Source organism: Amblyraja radiata, chromosome 22, assembly GCF_010909765.2.
Source record: "Amblyraja radiata isolate CabotCenter1 chromosome 22, sAmbRad1.1.pri, whole genome shotgun sequence".
In the NCBI taxonomy this organism is placed as follows: domain Eukaryota; kingdom Metazoa; phylum Chordata; class Chondrichthyes; order Rajiformes; family Rajidae; genus Amblyraja; species Amblyraja radiata.
Window position 1 is genome coordinate 14,778,380 of NC_045977.1, and position 20,351 is coordinate 14,798,730.

Genomic DNA, 20,351 nt, shown 5'->3' on the forward strand with positions numbered 1-20,351 from the left:
TCATACCCCTAACGATTGATTACGTCTTTGGTGAGTTGTTTGGTTCTGACAGCTATTTGGGCCAATGAGTCTATGCCGGCCATTGATCACACATTCTATGTTATCTCACCTTCCCATCCGCTCCCTACACACCAGGGGACAATTTACAGAGGCCGATTAACCAACAAACCTGCACATCTTTGGGATGTGGCCGGAACCCTGTGCATCCGGAGGAAACCCACGTGGTCACAGGGAGAATGTGTAAATTCAACCCGAGGTCAGGATCGAACCAGGTACCTTGCCCTGTGAGGCAGTGGCTCTACCAGCATCACCACTGTGCCACCTATGGCGAATTGGTTGTAACTATTGTGTTATAGCACAGCTTCCTTAAGGCGGCATGGTTAGAGTTGCTGCCTTACAGCGCTTGCAGTGTCGGAGACCCAAATTCGATTCTGACCACGGGTGCTGTCTGTATGAAGTTTGTACGTTCTCCCCGTGACCGCGTGGGTTTTCTCCAAGATCTTCGGTTTCCTCCCACACTCCACAGATGTAAAGATTTGTAGGTTAATTGGCTTGGTATGTAAATCGTCCCTAGTGTGTGTAGGGTAGTGTTAATGTGCGGGGATCGCTGGTCAGTGCAGGCTCGGTGGGCCGAAGGACCCGTTTCTGCACGGTCTCTCTAAACTAAACTAAACCTCCGCATCCCTGCCGAACTAACTAATTTCATTCACTTTACTTCTGCCCTCAAATTCACTTGGATTATCTCTGACACCTCGCTCTCCTTTCTTAATCTTTCTGTCTCCATCACAGGGACAGACCATCGACTGACATCTACTACAAGCCCACCGACTCCCAATTATCACGCTAGTTTTCCGTAGATCGTGGGCCATGGATCAAGGAGGCACAGCGGCACAGCTGGTAGATCGTCCATCTCACAGCGTGCTAGACCCGGATTCAATCCTGACCTGGGATGCTGTCTGTGTGGCGTTTGTGCGTTCTCCCTGTGACCGCGTGGGCTTTCTCCAAGTGCTCTGGTTTCCTCCCAAATCCCAAAAGTGTGGGTTTAGTAGGTTAATTGGCCCCTGTAAAATCGACGGTCAGTGTGTATGCAATGGGGCAAAGTGCCTGTTACCATGCAGTATCTCTAAACTAAATCATTTGCAGGCAGATATGATTAGTTTATCTTGGCAACATGCACGGCACCGATGTTGTGGGCCACAGGGCCTATTCCTATGCTGTGCTATTCTATACTAAACTAACGCAAACTAGGGTGGCACGGTGGCCCAGCAAGGTGGCATGCTGGCGTGGCATGGCGGTGGAGTTGCTTCCTTACAGCGCCAGAGACCTGGGTTAAATCCTGACTACGGGTGCTGTCTGTTCAGAGTTTGCACGTTCTCCCTGTGACCACGTAGGTTTTCTCCGGGTATTCCGGTTTCCACCCTCATTCCAAAGATGTGCAGGTTTGTAGGTTATTGACTCTGATAAAATTGTCCCTAGTGTGTAGGATAGTGTTAGTGTACGGGGAAAGTTGGTCGGCGAGGATTTGGTGGGCCAATGGGTCCGTTTCAGCATCATACCATATATATAACCATATAACCATATAACAATTACAGCACGGAAACAGGCCATCTCGGCCCTTCTAGTCCGTGCCGAACACGTATTCTTCCCTAGTCCCATCTACCTGCACTCAGACCATAACCATCCATTCCTTTCCCGTCCATATAACTATCCAATTTATTTTTAAATGATAAAATCGAACCTGCCTCCACCACCTTCACTGGAAGGTCATTCCACAAAATAAATACCGCAAAACTAAACTAAACTAAATTAAAGCAAAGGAGCACACAAAGTGCTGGAGCAACTCAGCAGGCCACACAGCCTCGCTGGAGAAATAAGATGGGTGATGTTTTGTGTTGGGACCCTTCTTCAGACCGTTCCATGATCTATTGATAAAACAAGCCCACCTCTATCAAAATAGTTTGATTGCACAATTTTGTTATTAATCTATTTTGTTTCCATTTCTGTAACAATTGTAGGTCAACCAAATTTGCAGAATTTGCAGGTCACTGCAATGTGGTCTCTTTCCATGTGCATGTATGAGATTTATGCTGAGGCTCTGAAGGATTTGTTACATTCTAGTGGATTGGATCCTGCCACTTTAAAACTTTCATGTACTGCACAGGATGGTACATTCATCAAGGTACGGTCCGTATGGTCAGACCATCAATCGGAATGTAGATAGAGTCACCCTTGGGAGATAAGTCTGCAAAACCATCCTGTAAATCTGTACCAATTTTTTTAACGTCAATGAAGGAATTTGAGTGATGCGAAGGCAATGTTCTCTGGAGGGCACTGGGTAAATAGGCTCAGAGAGAGGTCAATAGCAGATGTTTAAACAGTGAGTTCATAAAGCTCAGTAGAAAAATTACCCAGTTCTTGACTATCAATTATTTCTGGTGAACATTAATGACCTGGGGCGGAGGGGAGGGGGGGGGGGGGGGGGGGCAGTGTCTATGGTATTCATCTTTGCAATTTAAAACAAAATAATGACATGTGAAGCCAGATGAAAGAAGATATAAGGGGAAAAGGGGGAAGGCCAAAGGGGGGAGCGGGATAGTGGGAGAAATGGGTGAACACCTGGGTGGGGCACAGGGAAGAGAGGGGGCGGGGGGGGGGGGGAGGGGGAGGGGGTTTGTTACCTAAAATTGGAGAATTCAACATTAATTCCATTCGGTTGTAAGCTACCCAAGCGGAATATGAGATGCTATTCCTCCGCTCTGAGACTTTTCTATCGTGGGCCTCCTCCATTGCCAGACCGAGGCCACACACAATCCTGACAATACTGTACTTGAATATACCATCAACTCATCCACGAGTACAACAAATACAGCAAAGAAAATAAAATATTATGGTGCTCAATATGGTTTTTCAGCATTGGAGCCCAACAGTTCCAGGGAAAAAAGTCCATTGTCTGCAGTGAGGTAGGTTGGAAGAACAGGACTGTAACATTACTCATCAAATTTTTATTTTAGTTTAGTTTGGAGACACAGCGCATATTTTAGGAAACGGGCCCTTTGACCCACCAAGTCTGTGCTGACCAGTGATCACCCCGTCCACTAGCGCTAATATTTGTTTTACAAATACCGAAGCCAAATAACCTACAAACCTGTATCTCTTTGGAGTTTGGGAGGAGACCGGAGAAACCGTGTCCCTGGCACTGTAAGGCAACAACTCCACCGCTGCGTCACCGTGCCGCCCATAATGGAAATGTGTTTGCAGCTCGCATCTTAGACTGATATTTTGAGATTGGGTTGCAAAGTTGGACTCAAGCTACTTTTCCCAGCTCAGGTACAGAGTTAAGTGTGCGTGAGCAGGGTACGCACTATTGAATGTTGACTTGTGTTGGTTTACAGGGGTTGAGCCGTGTCGCCCTCTCTTCGGCAGCCGATGCTACCACCATTTTCCGGCAAGGTTGGGCACGACGCACCGGGGCGGTGACGGACTTTGGACCTGCGGCCAACCATGCGACCGTCGTGACGCAACTAAACTTGCTGGTGGTGAGGACCCAGAATATTTACTGTCAGTAAGACTGCTTCAAGTTCTGTAACTACAATTGGAGGACACATCCACCATGTTGGGAAGGGCAGTGCCCTTGGCCCAAGAGCTATCGGGAAATTGTCTTCCATCCGCTTGACTTCGGTCAAACAACGGAAGAGATAAATGATTCATAACTCTTTAGACGTTATAGGAAACTATCCTTCAAAAACTGGTCTTAAAAGCACGATTTAAATAATCCGCTCATTCAAAGCCAGCATTTACTTACCCATTATGTTAAATGTGAGAGGAAGTTTGTGACACTGAGAGGTGGTGGGTGCCTGGAGGCTGTGGGGGATATGATGGTGGCGTTTAAGAGGGTGTTAGATGGGCACATGGAAGTGCAGGAAATGAGGGATATGGATCATGCGCAGGCAGATGAGAAGAGCTTGGCTTGCTTCTCTCAGATCTCCCCGCGACCTGCGGTGTTCCAAAGGAAGGTCTGTCCAACCTCTCTTGAAAGTTTGCAAACTTTTCTGTTATTTCTGGATATTTTTAAGGCAGAGATTAACAGATTCTTGTGAGGGAAAGATAGATCAGCCATGATTGAATGGAGGAGTAGATTTGATGGGCCGAATGGCCTAATTCTGCTCCTATAACTTACGATGCTGCTGCAAGCAATTCTATGCGTATACAAAACCCCATCGCACAGACCATCCCCTCCCTCCACTCTCTTTACTGACATTTGATTTCTACATACTGCAGCAAGACAGAAATGAGCTTCATCCCACCAAGTCAACCCTGCAGATCATTGAACTACCAGGAGCAGAGGTGCTCGTAGATGACAAGAACACGCTACACTTTCAAGAAGGCTCCTTACTCAGCAAGTCGCTTCTTGCCTTCTCTCAAGTGGTAAATAATCTGGCCAGTTCACCCATGCCGGACAGAGTTATTAACTACAGGTAAGACCAAGGCAACACTAGGTGTGGGGGACAATATACATGGAGATCAATAAATAGTCAAATTAAAGATAGACACAAAAAGCTGGAGTAACTCAGCGGCTCAGGCAGCATCCCTGGAGAAAAGGAATAGGTGACATTTCGTGGTGAGACCCTTCCTGCGTTACTCCAGCTTTTTGTGTCTAATCTTGGTTTAAACCAGCATCTGCAGTTCCTTCTACAATAGCCAAACCAAGTTGTTTATTGCCAGGAACTATTAAAATCTTGCTTGTAGCAGCATCATAGGCAGACAGCGCACCAGTTATAAATACTGTACATTACACATAAATTATACTTAAATTTAGTCAGGGGGTAGTGAATCTGTGGAATTCATTGCCACAGGCGGCTGTGCAGGCCGTCGTTGGATATTTTTAAGACAGAGATGAACAGATTCTTGATTAGTGAAGGGCCTGTCCCACTGGCAATATTTTCGGCGACTACAGGCGACTAGGCTGTCACCACATGGTCGCGGGGTGACGCCTGTGTGGTCGTGAGTCGTCTTCCTCAATTCGCCTAAAGAGTCATAACTTTTTTCTTCTCCACGCTGGATTTTGAAATGTTCAAAACATTTCGGCGACTGTGGGCTTGACGTAGCTTGTCTTCTCCTGTCGTAGGTGCTGTCGTAGGTTGTCGCCAGGATGACGCAGGTTGTCGTCAGGTGACATAGGTCAACTATGACAACTACCTACGTCAACTGGCGACAGGTACCGGCGACTGAATTGTCTTCAGTTGTCGCCGACATGGTCGTAGCTTGTAACGGGTGGACTTAGGTTGACTTCGGTTGTCGTAGGTTGTCGCCTGTGTGGTCGTAGGTTGTCGTAGGTGTGGTCATAGGTGGGGTCATAATGGCTCGCCGGTTGTCGGTGGCTTGCCGTAGCTTGACGTCGACTACGTGGTAGGTCGTCATAGACATTGTCGTAGAGGGGTCCAGTAGCCGTTTTTTCGGCGACCTGCTATGACTGTGACTGTCGCCAGCAGTCGCTGAAAAATCGCCTAAGTGGGACAGGCCCTTATAGGGTGTCGGGGAGAAGGCAGGAGAATGGGGTTGAGAGGGAAAGATAGATCAGCCATGATTGAATGGAGGAGCAGACTTGATAGGTCGAATGGCCTAATTCTGCTCCTATAATCTATGATCTATAAATTACACCAACCTTGCAAGATAGTGAAAAGAGAAAAAGATTTCAAAAAAGAAACCATTATACAAAACACAATTAGAAAAAAACAAGTAACAATTTAATTTTTACATTTAATGGGGCAGCTTTTTCACTCAGAGGGTAGGGTAGTGGGTATATAGAACAAATTGCCAGCGGACGTAATTGAGGCAGGTATAATAATAGTATTTAAAAGACTATTTGGACAGGCATACGGATAGGAAAGGTTTAGAGGGATATTGGCCAAAGGTGGGGAAATTGGACTTGCTTAGATGGGGTAAAGCTGATAAATGGAATTAGCAGAGCTAGTTACTTGATAGTTGGCGTGGTCATGGTGGGCTGAGAGGGGCCTGTTTCTGTGCTGTATGACTATGATATTGATACACACTGACGCATAGACACATGCACGCACCCAGACACAGACAGACAGACACACGCGTACACACACACACGCACACACATAGACAGAGTTAGAGACACAGAGACAGACAGACAGGCAGACACACGCACACGCATGCACTGCTGGTGGCTGGTCATAGGAATTGACAAGTGATCATGTCTATTGATACTTGTGCAACGACACTAAAATGTAACATGCAGCCTTTAGTATTTATTTTACGGCAGTAACAAAATGTAATAGTTATTTAAAAGATCTTATTTTTGAAAATCCTGCGGGGAAAAACGTTGCCTATTGTTAGTTTGAAACTCTCGTCCCTAACCCCTCTGTTTACACACTTGGTTCTATAATGCGATTTTCTATAATGCTAATTTACTCAGGAACACAAATATCACATTATAGCAGAACTATTGTTTGTGTTGCCACAACTGCATTGTGAGAATGAATGTGATCATGTCACCAAGGCCGATATTTGTTCCTGTACTTTTTGCATTGTAGTGAATCCAAACTAACTCAGCTGACACAAGATGCTTTTGGAGGGAACTGCAAGACTCGGATTATTTGTTGCCTGCCACCTAAACCGGAAACCCAGCGCCTTTCTGCCGTCTTGCGGACATGTGCTACGCTTTCCCAAGTGAAAAACTTCCCTGTGTTAAACGACCACTTTGTTGAGGTACGCACTGAGAAACATTAATCCGTGTGTAACCGTCACCAAGTGCCATGTTGTTCAGTTCCTGCAGCCGTGAAGCCATCCATTAGGTGCTCCACCCAAAGGCTGATGATGCAGATGTTTTGTTAAACCAGGCAGGTGGAGGTTGGTCATTTAAAATGGTCACTAAGAAACTTCATCTTGTAACTGAGTTACACATGGAATGAACTTAAAATGTTGCTAAACCTCATTTGCATTGCCTATCCAATCTGTGCCAATCCAATAACTAATGGTTGTTTCTGGAAGTGCTTGAATGTAGGAAGAGAATGATCCAGCATGGAAGAATAAAGGAAGATTATAGTTTAGTTTTGTTTACGTAGGTACAATGAAAAGCTTTTGTTGCGTGCCAACCAGTCGGTGGAAAGACTATACATGATTACAATTGAGCCATCCACAGTGTACAGATACAAGATAAAGGGAATGACGTTTAGTTAGAAGATAGCCTGAGGGTCTGCAATGAGGTAGATAGCAGCTCAGGACCGCTCTCTTAGTTGTTCATAGGATGGTTCGGTTGTCCGGATGGAACCCGGGTCTCGGGCATTCCCCCAATCTGCCAATGGAGTCACCCATTGGGACAACAAGTACCTGCCATCCTTGCCCTCACTACTGCCCACTAGTGGAAGCAGCAGGAGACAAGAGTTCTGAGACATTTAGTACATCATGCTGTACTGGCTGCTCATGTAGTGCACTGTGTGAGTGTGTAATATCCAGAAGGTGGCAACATTGAACCATGTCTTGTAAAAAGCCACAGCTCCATGAAGGAATGTTTACTCTGTGAATTGCACAAGGATTTCTTTGGAAGTTATAAAATAAAAACAAATCGTACGGTGTAGTATATAGGAACGGGAGGAGACCATTCAGCTGGTGGCACAGCAGTAGAGTTGCTGCATTATGTTTTATTATTCATGTTTTGTGTGTCATTCCTAACTGTCACTGTATGTTGTTGTCACTTGCGGGCGGAACACCAAGGCAAATTCCTTGTATGTGAATACTTGGCCAATAAACTTATTTATTCATTCATTAGAGCGGCAGAGACCCATGTTCGATCCTGACTATGGTGGGTGTCTGTACGGAGATTGTACGTTCTCCCCTTAACCTGCGTGGGTTTTCTCCGAGGATTTGATTCTCTAATTTTAATTAACTTCATCCCGTGCTCCCCTTCCCTCCCCCTCCCTCCTTGCCCACTTCCTCCTCCCTAGTCATTTTACCAGTTCCATGGTTCTTCACATTGTTTCTCTTGAGAGCACACCTTCCCTGCCCTGCAACATGCTGCCTGAGGTCATTTGTGGCTGGCCTTGATTATTCCTGGTCTTTACTTGCCTCCAGCTCGTCACCTCCCCTCCCCCCGCCCCCTACTTTCAGTCTGAAGAAGGGTCCTGACCCGAAACGTCACCCATCTTTTTTCTCCAGAGATGCTGCCTGAGCTGCTGAGTTACTCCAGCACTTTGTGTCTATCTTTGGTATAAACCAGCATCTGCAGTTCTTTGTTTCTACCTTTTTTGCATACAGTTCAGTAAAAACCTCACCATACGGAAGCACAATTATACTTTAAGTACGAGGGTGTAAGAATAGTAGATCACACTGAGGCAGCACAAAAGAGTCACCATGTCTCCTGCATTATCTAATACCCTTGATTCTTGATTAATAAGGGTGTCAAGGGTTATGGGGGGAAGGCAGGAGAATGGGGTTAGCAGGGAGAAATAGATCAGACATTATTGAATTTATAGACTTGATGGGCTGAATGGCCTAATTCTGCCCCTATTCCTTATGACCTTATAACCTTCAGAGGTTCAAAGGTTCAAAAGTTGATTTATTGTCACATACACCTAGATGTAGTGAAATTCCTTTTGCCAATGCAGCACATAAAAAAGAATACAAACATAGCAATAATAAATAGCTTTAACATAAAATCATCCCCCCACAATGGTTCCCATTATGGGGGAAGGCACAAAGTCCAGTCCCATCCCCAATGTCCACCCATAGTCGGGCCTATTGAGGCCTCCACAGTTGCCTCTACGGAGGCCCGATGTTCCAGGCCGTCCTCGCCGGGTGATGATGTTCCGGCATCAGGAGAGTCCTCTCAGCGGCATGGGAACCCTGGAACGGCCGCCTCCCTACTCGAGACCGTGGCTTCCGGAGCCGACAAGGCTGCACCGAATGGAGCTCAACTGGCGATCTCGTCGCGAGATCCCAGGCTCCCGGTGTAAAGTTCAGCGCCGCCGCCCGCAGCTCCGCGATGTTTTTAACGCCGGTCCCAGCTCACCGGAGTTCCAGCGCGGCGACCCAGGCAAGGCACCGCCCGCCCCACAATGGCGCTCCAGCGCTGCACCGCCATCCTCACACCCGCAGCTCCGCCGCCGCCGCCGCCGCCGCCGCCGCCGATGCCGGTGCCGCCGCCGCCGATGCCGATGCCGAGGCTCCGGGCGGTCCCCTCGCTCCTCGGACCCGCAGCTCCGCAGCCGCCGCCGCCGATGCTCCGGGCGGTCCCCTCAGGAAATACCGCTCCAGGCCCGCTGGTAGGCCGCGAGGACGGGTCGAAAGTGCAGCCCGGAGAAAAGCTGCATCTCCGACCAGGTAGGGACCCTGAAAATTAGTTTCCCCCTTCCCCTCCCCTCCCCACACATAAAAAAGCTAGAACTCCTTAAAAACAAAACACTAAACTAACTAAAAATAAGAAAAAAGAAATGAAAAACAGACAGCTGCAGGCTAGGCAGCCATACCCCCTACAGGTCGGCGCCACTTTCACGCCACCTTCACGCTCAGAGTTGTTAAAAATGTAGAAATTTCGTTCATAATCCTAATGGATAGGATATGACAGGTTTCGAGGGATATGGGCCAAATGCAGGCAGGTGGGACTGGATGGAACATGTTGGCTGGAGTGGGCAAGTTGGTTTGAAGGGCCTGTTTCCACACTGTATTACAGTGGGATTACTTCTTCATCTTCTATACTTGGGAAAACACGTCCAGATTTTGAAAACTATAAATCTAATATACTAATTACAATGTCGGAATTGCTCCCATTAAATATACATTTACAAACATCGCTAACCACCTATCGGAGACATTCACTGACATTTACCAATGGTCGTTCCATCAATGACATTCAGATGTCACCATTGACGAGACACTCAACTGGTTGAGCCATGACGTTGTGACTGTGAGAGGAAGGGGAGAGCTGGATATCCTGCACTGGGTGACTGATTTCCTAATATCCCAAACTTACAGTACATTAGTTTATAGTTGAGCATGGAAAAGGCCCTTCGGCCCATCGAGTCCATGCTCACCATCGATCACCTGTTCACACTAGCCACTTTCTCAACCACTCCCTACTTCTTGGTTCTTGGTTTCTTGGTCCTCCAAAATATTCCTCCCAAATGGAATTTAAACTGGAGGTGGTGAAGGGAGGGCTTAAGCATTACACACTAAGGGCAATTTACACAGGCCAATTATCCTACACACCCACACGTCTTTGGGGTGTGGGAGGAAACCAGAGCACCCGGAGGGAGCCCACACAGTCACAGGGAGAACATGGAAACTCCACAGACATAGCACCCGAGGTCAGGATGGAACCCAGGTCGTTGTTAGGCAGCAGTTCTACCAGCTGCGTCACAATGCTGTCCTGCCTGATGTTCTTATGTATGGTTTTATTTGTCTAGATAACACAGGGAAGAAGGTTTCTTACTGTGTCTCAGGGGTTGGACAGGCTAGATGCAGGAAGATTGCTCCCGATGTTGGGGAAGTCCAGGACAAGGGGTCACAGCTTAAGGATAAGGGGGAAATCCTTTAAAACCGAGATGAGAAGAACTGTTTTCACACAGAGAGTGGTGATTCTCTGGAACTCCCTGCCACAGAGGGTAGTCGAGGCCAGTTCATTGGCTATATTTAAGAGGGAGTTAGATGTGGCCCTTGTGGCTAAGGGGATCAGAGGGTATGGAGAGAAGGCAGGTACGGGATACTGAGTTGGATGATCAGCCATGATCATATTGAATGGCGGTGCAGGCTCGAAGGGCCGAATGGCCTACTCCTGCACCTAATTTCTATGTTTCTATGTTTCTATGTTTCTACACATGACGATAATATATCAATACCAAATCACTGACCTCACAAGAGCAGTGGAGGTCTTTACCGCTGCAGCCAATGTCAAGACGGGCCTAGCACAGTCTTTACTCACTCTGAGTGAGCAGTCGTTTTGTCCAGAACATCAGAGGCTGAGGGGAGACTTGATGGAAGTTAAAAAAATTATGAGGATAGATTGAGTTGATTCAAAAACATTTCCATGGTAGACATGTCAAAATCTAGGGCATAACTCTAAGCTGAGTGGGCAAAAGTGATGTTTTTTAACATAGAGAGTGGTAGACAACGGGTACATATTGTTGGAGTTGTGGTGGAAGCAGATACAATAGTGATGTTTGAGAGGCTTTTAGATAGACGCATGAATTTACAGGGAGTGGAGGGATATGGGTCACATGCAATCAAAAGGGATTAGTTTAACGACACCATGTTCGGCACAGACCTTCATGGTTGACGGCTGTAGGACCTGTTCCTCTTCTGTGCTGTTCTATATTTTTGGTGGTAAATTAGTTTATTTTAGAAATACAGCGCAGAAACAGACCCTTCGGCCCACTGAGCTCGCACTGACCAGCGATCCCCGCACATTAACACTATCATACACACACTAGGGACAATTTACACTTATACCAAGCCAATTAACCTACACGTCTTTGGAGTGCGGGATGAAACCGTAGATCTTGGAGAAAAACTCACGCGGGGAGAACGTACAAACTCCGTACAGCCAACACCCGGGTCTCTGGTGCTGCAAGTGCTGTAAAGCCCCTGTCCCATTTTCACGACCTAAATGGCGACCTCTGCCGAGTTTGCCCTTGACTCATACTCGCAGCATGGTCGCCACGAGGTCATAGGTCACCCATCCTCATGCTCGTGAATGGTCTCCGCGCACTCCTGGCCTCAAGTAGGTCGAGGCGTTTTTTTCCAACCTGATAAAAAATGTCCACGAATAAAAAAAAGGTCGGCATGGAAAAAAATGATGCTTTTTACTTGTAGGCAGGTCGTAGGTAGTTGTAGGTCGGTAACTGGCCCGAGATGACATCATTTTATCATGCTATCATTTTCCACTCGTAGCTAGTCATAGTTGGTCTTAGGTGTGGAAGACTGAGGTCGAGGGGAGTCATAGGAGGTCATAGGACGTCGTAGACATGGTCGTAGGAGGTCTTTTACTTTGGCGAGTCAACACGACCTTGACATTCTTTTCAACTCGTCTTCTAAACTGGTGGATTAGGTCGTCCAAGTGGGACAGGACCTTAATGCAGCAACTCTAAAGCTGCACCACCAGAACTGGGGTCATAAGTAGAAACCAGTGGGTAATAAATACAGGAGGATTGTTTTCATCTGAAGTGTAGCCAGAATATGGAGTCCACAAGTACAAGGAGTGGTAACTAGGAATTGCAAGAAAGTATTTTAGGTATGTCCAGGACAGGAGAAAAAACTGAAAGGACAAACTGTTGAGGTGGTGTAACAGGATAGGAGAAGATAGGAACATAGATTCCAGCACAGGTCAGTTACACTAACTGGCTGTCTGTACACTGTCAATGGTAATGAATTTTAAGGTGCAGAGTACAATTTGCTGGCAGTACATCAGTCCTACAGATGTGGGGTGATTTTTTTAGCATGAGAATATCTTTTTTAGAGAGATAGAGCGCATAAATATGTCCTTCGGCACACCGAGTCCGCGCTGACCAGCAGTCACCCCGTACACTAGTATTATAAGTTCATATGTTTTAGGAGCAGATTTTGACCATTCAGCCCATCAACTCGACTCTACCATTTAATCATAGCTGATCTATCTTTGCCTCTCAACCCCATTCTCCTGCCTTTTCCCTACAACCCCTGACACCCGTACTAATCTGTCAATCTCCACCCTATGAATATCGATTGACTCGGCTTCCACAGCCATCTGTGGCAATGAAGTCCACAGATTCACCACCCTCTGACTAAGGCAATTCCTCCCCATCTCCTTTCTAAGATACTTTTATTCTGAGGCTATGGACACTGGCCATAGACTCTTGGACTAGTGGAAAAATCCTCTCCACAACCACTCTATCCAAGCCTTTCACTATTCAGTAAGTTTCAATGAGGTTCCCCCTACAAATTTGTATGTCTTTTGGAGTGTGGGAAGAAACCGGAGCACCCAGAGAAAACCCATGCTGTCACAGGGAGAACGTACAAATTCTGTACAGACAGCACCCACGGTGAGGATCGAATCCGGATCTCTGGCGCTGTAAGCAGCAACTCTACCACTACGCCACCGTGCTGCCCTCAAATATCTCTTTGTAGAATGAGAATGCACAGTTTTAGGGGCAGTATGATCTGTATTTTTAATGAGAATTTTACACCTTCATGACAGATGCTATTAGAAGATCCCCTTTTAAAGAGTATGCTTTATTTGAAAAATACGAGCAGGCCTTGTCTGCAGCAAAACCAACAGCAGGCTTGCTGTCTGACCAGTGACAGGGAGCTCTCTGGTTCATTTAATGTGCTCCACCTCCCTGATATTTCAGCATGAATGAAAAGGGGGTAGTTTGCTCTCGGCCGGTCAGAGTAACAAAGGGAGTAGCAACAAAGTGTTTATAGCAACAGAAGGAGTGTGCACACAGTGCAGGCTGTATGTGCAAGCTGACTTGCCGTGAAGGGGTGTGGACATGCATTGACTCTCTTTTCCAATTGATTGCAGTCACTGTTGACCCAGTACCGGGCACGGATTTTGGCCCTCCAGGCTGGAGAGGATATGGGCACCAAGGCGGGGAGTGACAAGACCAATACCCTCAAGGATCAAATTCGTCGACTGAGCAATGAAAACGTAAGAAACCAGTTTGAGCATTGGGCTAAAGAGCATAAAAATATCTGCACCGTAAACCCTCGTTATCACAGACCTGCGTATAACGGATTTTTGGTTATAGCGGACGGACCCGCCGACCTTCACCGCCAGGCCGAGCTGCCAACGCCACGACCATTGACCCCGTTGATCCTCGCGGGCCTCTACCCCGCCGGGGCCCGCAACTCGCCTGGACTCCAGGCCCAGTTCCAGACCGAGAGTCTGGAGAAGATTCTCGACCCGAAACGTCACCCACTGTATCCGTATTCTCCAGAGATGCTGCCTGACCTGCTGAGTTACTCCAGCACTTTGTGTCCTTTTCTGTGTTAACCAACATCTGCACTTCTTTGTTTCCACCACTCATATAATGATAACCTGTTACTGAGCGGTAATCCCTTACTTGGTTACAGCGGACAATCGGCTGTAACAGATACCATTCCCCTCCGCTGTGATCCGTTATAACGAGGGTTTACTGTATCTAACTGAATAGCAGGCACATCATTGTTGATTAGCTGTTCATTAAACACTGAAATCCTATCCCAGTTTATAACACATTATTTTGAAAACCATTCAATTATTATGGTACATAGAAAAGGGTTACAATTTGTAGTTTTAACATTTAAATTAAGTATTTTTCCCAGTGTACGTAGTCATAAATTCCAGGGCATAGGTTTAAGGTGAGAGGTGAAAGATTTAATGGGGATAGTTGGCACATGATGCAGCTAATCGAGCTGCTCCCTTACAGCACCAGGGTTCGATCCTGACTACGGGTGCTGTCTGTATGGAGTTTGTATGTTTTCCCCGTGACCTGCATGGGTTTTCTCCGGGTGCTCCGGTTTCCTCCCACATCTCAAAGACGTGCAGGTTTGTTGGTTAACTGGGCTTTGTGAATTGCCTCTAGTGTGCCTGGAGTGGATGCGAATTGGGATAACATAGAACTAATGTGGACAGGTGATCAGTGGTCGGCATAGACACTTTGGGCCGAGGGGCATGAGTAGCAACTTTATCCATATGGAATGAGCTGCCAGAAGTAGTAAGCACAGGTCCACCATCGATTTTCCAGCACCCTTAGTTCCTGAGCGAGGTCACGGCTTTTGGAGGATCGAGATACCAGCTCTCAAAGTCGGCCTTGGATGTTGGCTATGGATCCTTGAATGGATCTGGCGGCTGTGGCCGGACTGGAGTAGAAGAGCCCCGGCCACAGTGGTGGGAATTCGACCCGTTGATAGGCGTGTAAGTCCCAATGAGGCCGATCAGCCACCTCACTCGGCCTAGGCACCACAGTTTTGGGGCGACTTCCAGGGAGAGGAGGTTTTGTCTACATTACAGTGCCAGAAAGTCAGTGGTGGACCTGTATAATAACAATATTTTAAAAAACATTTGGACTGATATGTGGATAGGGAGTTTTAATTAGGGTATGGACCAAATGCAGGCAAATGGGACTAGCTTAGATGGGGCATTTTGGTTGGCATGGACATGTTGAGAGAAGGTCCTGTTTCCGTGCTGTACGGCTCTATGGTGCTATGACCTGCCTCCGTTGTTCAGCTGAAACCTATCCCTTAATCAACACACATAAAGCAGAGTAATTAGCCAACATCATCTTGTTGTTTATGGGCAGGAAGGAACTGCAGGTGCTGGTTTACACCGAACATAGACAGAAAATGCTGGAGTAACTCAGCGGGACAGGCAGCATCTCTGGAGAGAAGGAATGGGTGAAGTTTCGGATCGAGATCCTTCTTCAGACTCGGTTTCAGATTCAGTTTGTGGCAGTGTACTGTGCGTTGTTGCGTTAACTACATTAAGGTTGTGACTAAGGTACTAAAAACTCTTCACTGTAAAACATGTTGGGACATCCTAAAAGTGCAAAACTTTCTCTGTTTTGAAGCAGATATTATATAGAAATTATGATTTTCCAGTCTTTGTTTAGAGGTGTCATTCAGCTGTTTATACAGGTTTTATCTAAGAGTAAACACACACATGTTTAATACTGGTTTCATGTGCGTTAGCATTGCCTGGAGTTGCAATTGACAGTGTTGAATGTGCAAAGTAAGTGTTTTAGTCAGCATCAGTAACGCTTCAACATTCTTTATACTTTAGAGATTCAGTGTGGAAAAAGGCCCTTTGGCCCACTGTGTCCACACAAATCCCTGTACACTCCTACACACTAAGGATAATTTACAGTTTTACCGCAGCCAAATAACCTGCAAACCTGTACGTTTTTGGAGTGTGGGAGGAAACTGTAGCACCCGGTGAAAAAACCCACTCAGTCACAGGGAGAATGTGCAAACCCTCCACAGACAGCACCGGGAGTCAGGATGGAACCTGGGTCTCTGGCGCTGTAAGGCAGCAACTCTACCGCTGCACCACTGTGCCACCACTGCTGGCACCTTCAGGGATGAAGGGAGAGGAGAAATGGTGCTGTACTACCCGTCTGTTGTCAAGTCAAGAAAATATCAGCCCCAGGCAGTGTTTCACTGTATCTCAGTTTACGCGATGACAATGCGCCAATATCAATACCAAAAACCTCACAAAAGCAGTAGAGGTCTTCACCCCTGCAGCCATCTCAAGGCCACCAGAGACTAATCCTTGCACCTTCTGAGTTGTCCTCATCTCTCTATCCCCCACTGATTCTGACCGGATGTATCTCAGCCCGGTACGGCAATTGCTCTGCTCTCGAACTATGCCAAGATGTGGCCTCATTAACATCTTGTACAACTGTAACATAACATCCCAACTTCTCGTTATCACGTTCTAGACTCAATACCCTGACTGATGAAGGCCAATGTACCAAAATCCTTCTTTACCACCCCATCTACTTGCTACGCCACTTTCAAGGAACTGTGTACCTGTAATCCCAGATCCCTCTGTTCCACAATACTCCCCAGGACCTTACCATTCACGGTGAAGGTCCTGCTCTGGTTTGACTTCCCAAGATACAATATCTTGTACTTATCCGCAACAAACTCCATTAGCCTTTCCTCAGCCCATTAAAACGTTGCAAGCTGAAAAAGAGAAAGTGGCGTGGCTTGGAAGATGTGCCATTTGCCTAGATTAACCTTACACCTTTCTTAAAGCCGATGAATAATATTCCTACAAAGAACTTGTTCAGGGACTGCAAACGACTTGGCACGATTTATTTGCGTTAGGTTTTGATTGCTTGACCTGATTCATTGACCTGCCGTAAAACCAAAGGAGAGACCATAATAACTCAGCATGTTGTAAACACTAACGAGTTTTCCCCCCCAAGCGTTTGGCTCTTTGAAATATGTCCTGATGATACATAGTTGTAATAAAGATTCGAATTATCCTGTTGCTTGAATTAAAGCAAAGAATTAATACTGTAGGGTTGGAAATTCAGCATTTTTATAAAATACTATTTTTTAAAGATTATTTTAGATATTTTTACTTTTTTAAAAAATGTTATTTAATTCTTTATTTCGAACAGAATAAAAGAATAAAAAGCAAGTGTGAAACAGCATACAAACAACAAAACAAGAATATTTATAGTGTCATAAATAAATAAATGAAATCGTATGTGTCCGAAAAGGAGCAGGAAGAAGCCAAAGCTTATTAATTCCCACCTGCTTATAATTATCTTATACAAATTTAGCAGCTATATGTACTCCCTATGTACACCAGCAGCTATATGTACACCAAATTATTTACATTTATACACTAATCAAATATTTACAAAGCCATACAAAAAAGAGAGAAAAAGAAAAAAAAGAAAAGAAAAAACCCCTGATATACTATACAGTATCTTTTAGTCATATATACAACCCATCACCCTATAATCACCCTTCCCAATACAATCAGTATAACAAATATCCCACACTACATGGGGAGAGGGTATGGTGGCGCAGCGGTAGAGTTGCAGCCTTACAGCGCTTGCTGCGTCAGAGACTCGGGTTCAACCCTGACTACGGGTGCTGTCTTTACGAAGTTTGTACGTTCTCCCCGTGACCGCGTGGGCTTTCTCTGAGGTCTGTGGTTTCCTTCCAAACTCCAAAGACGTACAGGTTTGTAGGCTAATTGGCTTGGTATAAGTGTAAATTGTCCCTAGTGCGTGTAGCATATTGTACATATTGTGGGGATCGCTGGTCGGCGTGGACTCGGTGGGCTGAAGGGCCTGTTTCCATGCTGTATCTCTAAACTAAACTAAATGTAAAAGATAGCTGTAATAAAGATTTGAATTATCCAGTTCCTTGAATTAAATCAGAGAACCAATGCTGCAGAGTTGTAAATTCAGCATTTAAAACCCCCCAATATTTTTTGATTATTTTAGATATTTAAACATAAGTCTTAGTTATAATTATTTATTTGCAAACTCTAATTGCTCCCTCATGCATTCTTAAACCACCGCAACTTTACTAAACTGTGATGTTTGATTAAATTCAACCTTCTTTAAAAACTCTCACTTTCTGCACCAGATGTTAAATAATGCTTGTTCATTTGTACTAAAATTTGCAGAAGAATTGGGGAGGGGGAGAAATATTGATTAATGTTACAGAAACAAAGAGCTGGAACTGCTCAGCATGTCATTCGTGAAAGGAAAGACAAAATTAACATCTCCAAAACATTAACTTTTGTCTTTATTCAGATGCTGCCTGACCTGCTAAAAATTCCCAGCACTGTCGGCTTTATTTCAGGTTTAAACTATCCGCAGCTGCATTTTAAAATTGTTATTTCTCTCTTGTTCCTTGAAAAGTTGTAAAAGGCTCAAAACCTCAGGGAAGTCGAGAGCAGTGGGTCGGGCTGAGAGTCTATGAACAGACAAGGGAGGCCCGGGATATGGAGGGGTAGAGGTGGAGAGGGGAGACTGGGAGTGGTAGAGGGGAGACAGGGAGTGGGAGAGGGGGGACTGGGAGCAGGAGAAGGGAGACAGGGAGCAGGAGAGGGGAGACTGGGAGCAGGAGAGGGGAGAGTGGGAGCAGGAGAGGGGGGACAGAGCAGGAGAAGGGGAGACTGGGAGCAGGAGAGGGGAGACTGGGAGCAGGAGAGGGGAGACTGGGAGCAGGAGAGGGGAGACAGGAAGTGGGGAACGGGGAGACGGAGTGGCGGAGGGTGAGAATGGGAAGGAGTGGAGGAGGAACAATGGGGAGGGGGAGACTGAGAGTGGGGGAGGGGGAGCACTTGAGCGGGGGAGGGGGGATAATGTAGATATTTAGTGATGCATCACGAGGAAGGGAGGGAGGGAGGGGGAGAGTGGGAGTGGGGGAGGAGAGATCTGGGAATGGTCCTGGGGCAACCTAGAAGTGATCAAGAGGGAGGGCAGAGAACCCAGCATCCACTGAAAGACAGGTCAGAGAGCTCTGGGACTTGCAGTGGAGGCCTGTGGTTGTTCAACCTGAACTCCTGTAATTCAGGGCTTCGAGCACGTGGGAATCGATGGATAATGGGATAGACAAAGTGGAACACTGGGCAAGGTCAGATCAACACAGTGAACAGTGGGATGGATGGGCAAATTAACATGTTTATATCCCTCTCATCCTGTCCCTGTCCCTACACCTCCTCCCTCACCTCAAAAACTCTGCAACTCCTTGGTTCACTCATCCCTTCAAACCCAAACCACCCCCTCCCCATGTACTTTCCCTTCCAACTTCTGCAGATGTAACACCTGTCTCTAGACCCACCACCTCACCTTAAAAATCACCAACCATGCTTTGTCCTGCCTCTCCTCTCTTCCAGCTTTTTTTCCAACCCACCCCCCCCCCCACCACCGCAATCAAACTGAAGATGGACCCCAACCTGAAACATCGCCTATCCATGTTCTCCATAGATGCTGCCTGACCCGCTGAGCTACTCCAATTACTTCTGTGTCTTTCTGTTTGTATTAAATCTCATTGCAAATTGAGGCAGAGACTATTGCAACGTTTAAGAAACATTTAGACAGGTACAGTACATGGATAGGTTAGGTTTAGAGGAATATGAGCCAAAAGCAGGCAGGTGGGATTAGTGTAGACGGAGCATGTTGGTTGCTGTGGGCAAGTTGGGCCGAAGGGCCTGTTTCCACGCTGTATGACTCCTTGATTCTAAATGTAATATTTAAATTCAGTTACTTAAGTAACTATTCCACCACCGTACTTTAGAGAAACCAATTTGCCATCCTTACCTGGTCTGCTCAGACCTAGAGCTTTGAAGTTGTCTTCCAAGCCTCTCCAGCTCACTATTTCATGAACAGTTAGGGACACAATAAATATGGACCTCCCCTTCATTATCCCCGTATGTTGTAATATGTAACAGCTGGGCAGTTGGCACTTGTCATGTTTCTTCCCTAAGAGGCTGCAGCCCTCTTTGAACAAGAGCAAAAACGTGCAAGCATGATGAGGGCAATTGAGGGACTAGTACGTGCTATTAACCTGCTTTCGGGGATAACCTAAGCCTTTATTAGCCCTTTACCAGGAATCAACACGCACTCTCACTGTTTGGTACATTTACTATTCCCAAAGGTGCATCTTCGTGACAAGAACGAACGCTTGTACAACAAGCTGGGAGATCTCCAGGGGAAGATGGGGCAGCTGGCTGGGTCGAAGACCGATCTCTCATCCAAACTCGTCTTCAGCGAGGAAGAGAAACTGAAGGTGAGGTTCTGGACATTTAAAGCCCAGTCTACCAGATTTGTGTATGTCTTTGGGGGGGGGGGGGGGGGGGGGAGGGGACTGCAAATGTTGGAATTTAGTTTAGTTTAGAGATA

General features: G+C 46.3%; 1 protein-coding gene across 1 annotated transcript in view; it reads left to right on the forward strand.

Annotated features, from left to right (window-relative positions):
- The first annotated feature begins 4,310 nt into the window (after nt 1-4,310).
- Nucleotides 4,311-20,351, forward strand: part of ccdc78 (coiled-coil domain containing 78) — a 64,949-nt gene continuing 48,908 nt past the window's right edge. The window contains exons 1-4 of the mRNA XM_033040460.1: nt 4,311-4,475; nt 6,558-6,732; nt 13,517-13,642; nt 20,107-20,238. Coding sequence (XP_032896351.1) covers nt 4,450-4,475; nt 6,558-6,732; nt 13,517-13,642; nt 20,107-20,238 — 459 coding nt within the window. The 5' untranslated portion in view covers nt 4,311-4,449. The remainder of the gene's footprint in view (nt 4,476-6,557; nt 6,733-13,516; nt 13,643-20,106; nt 20,239-20,351) is intronic.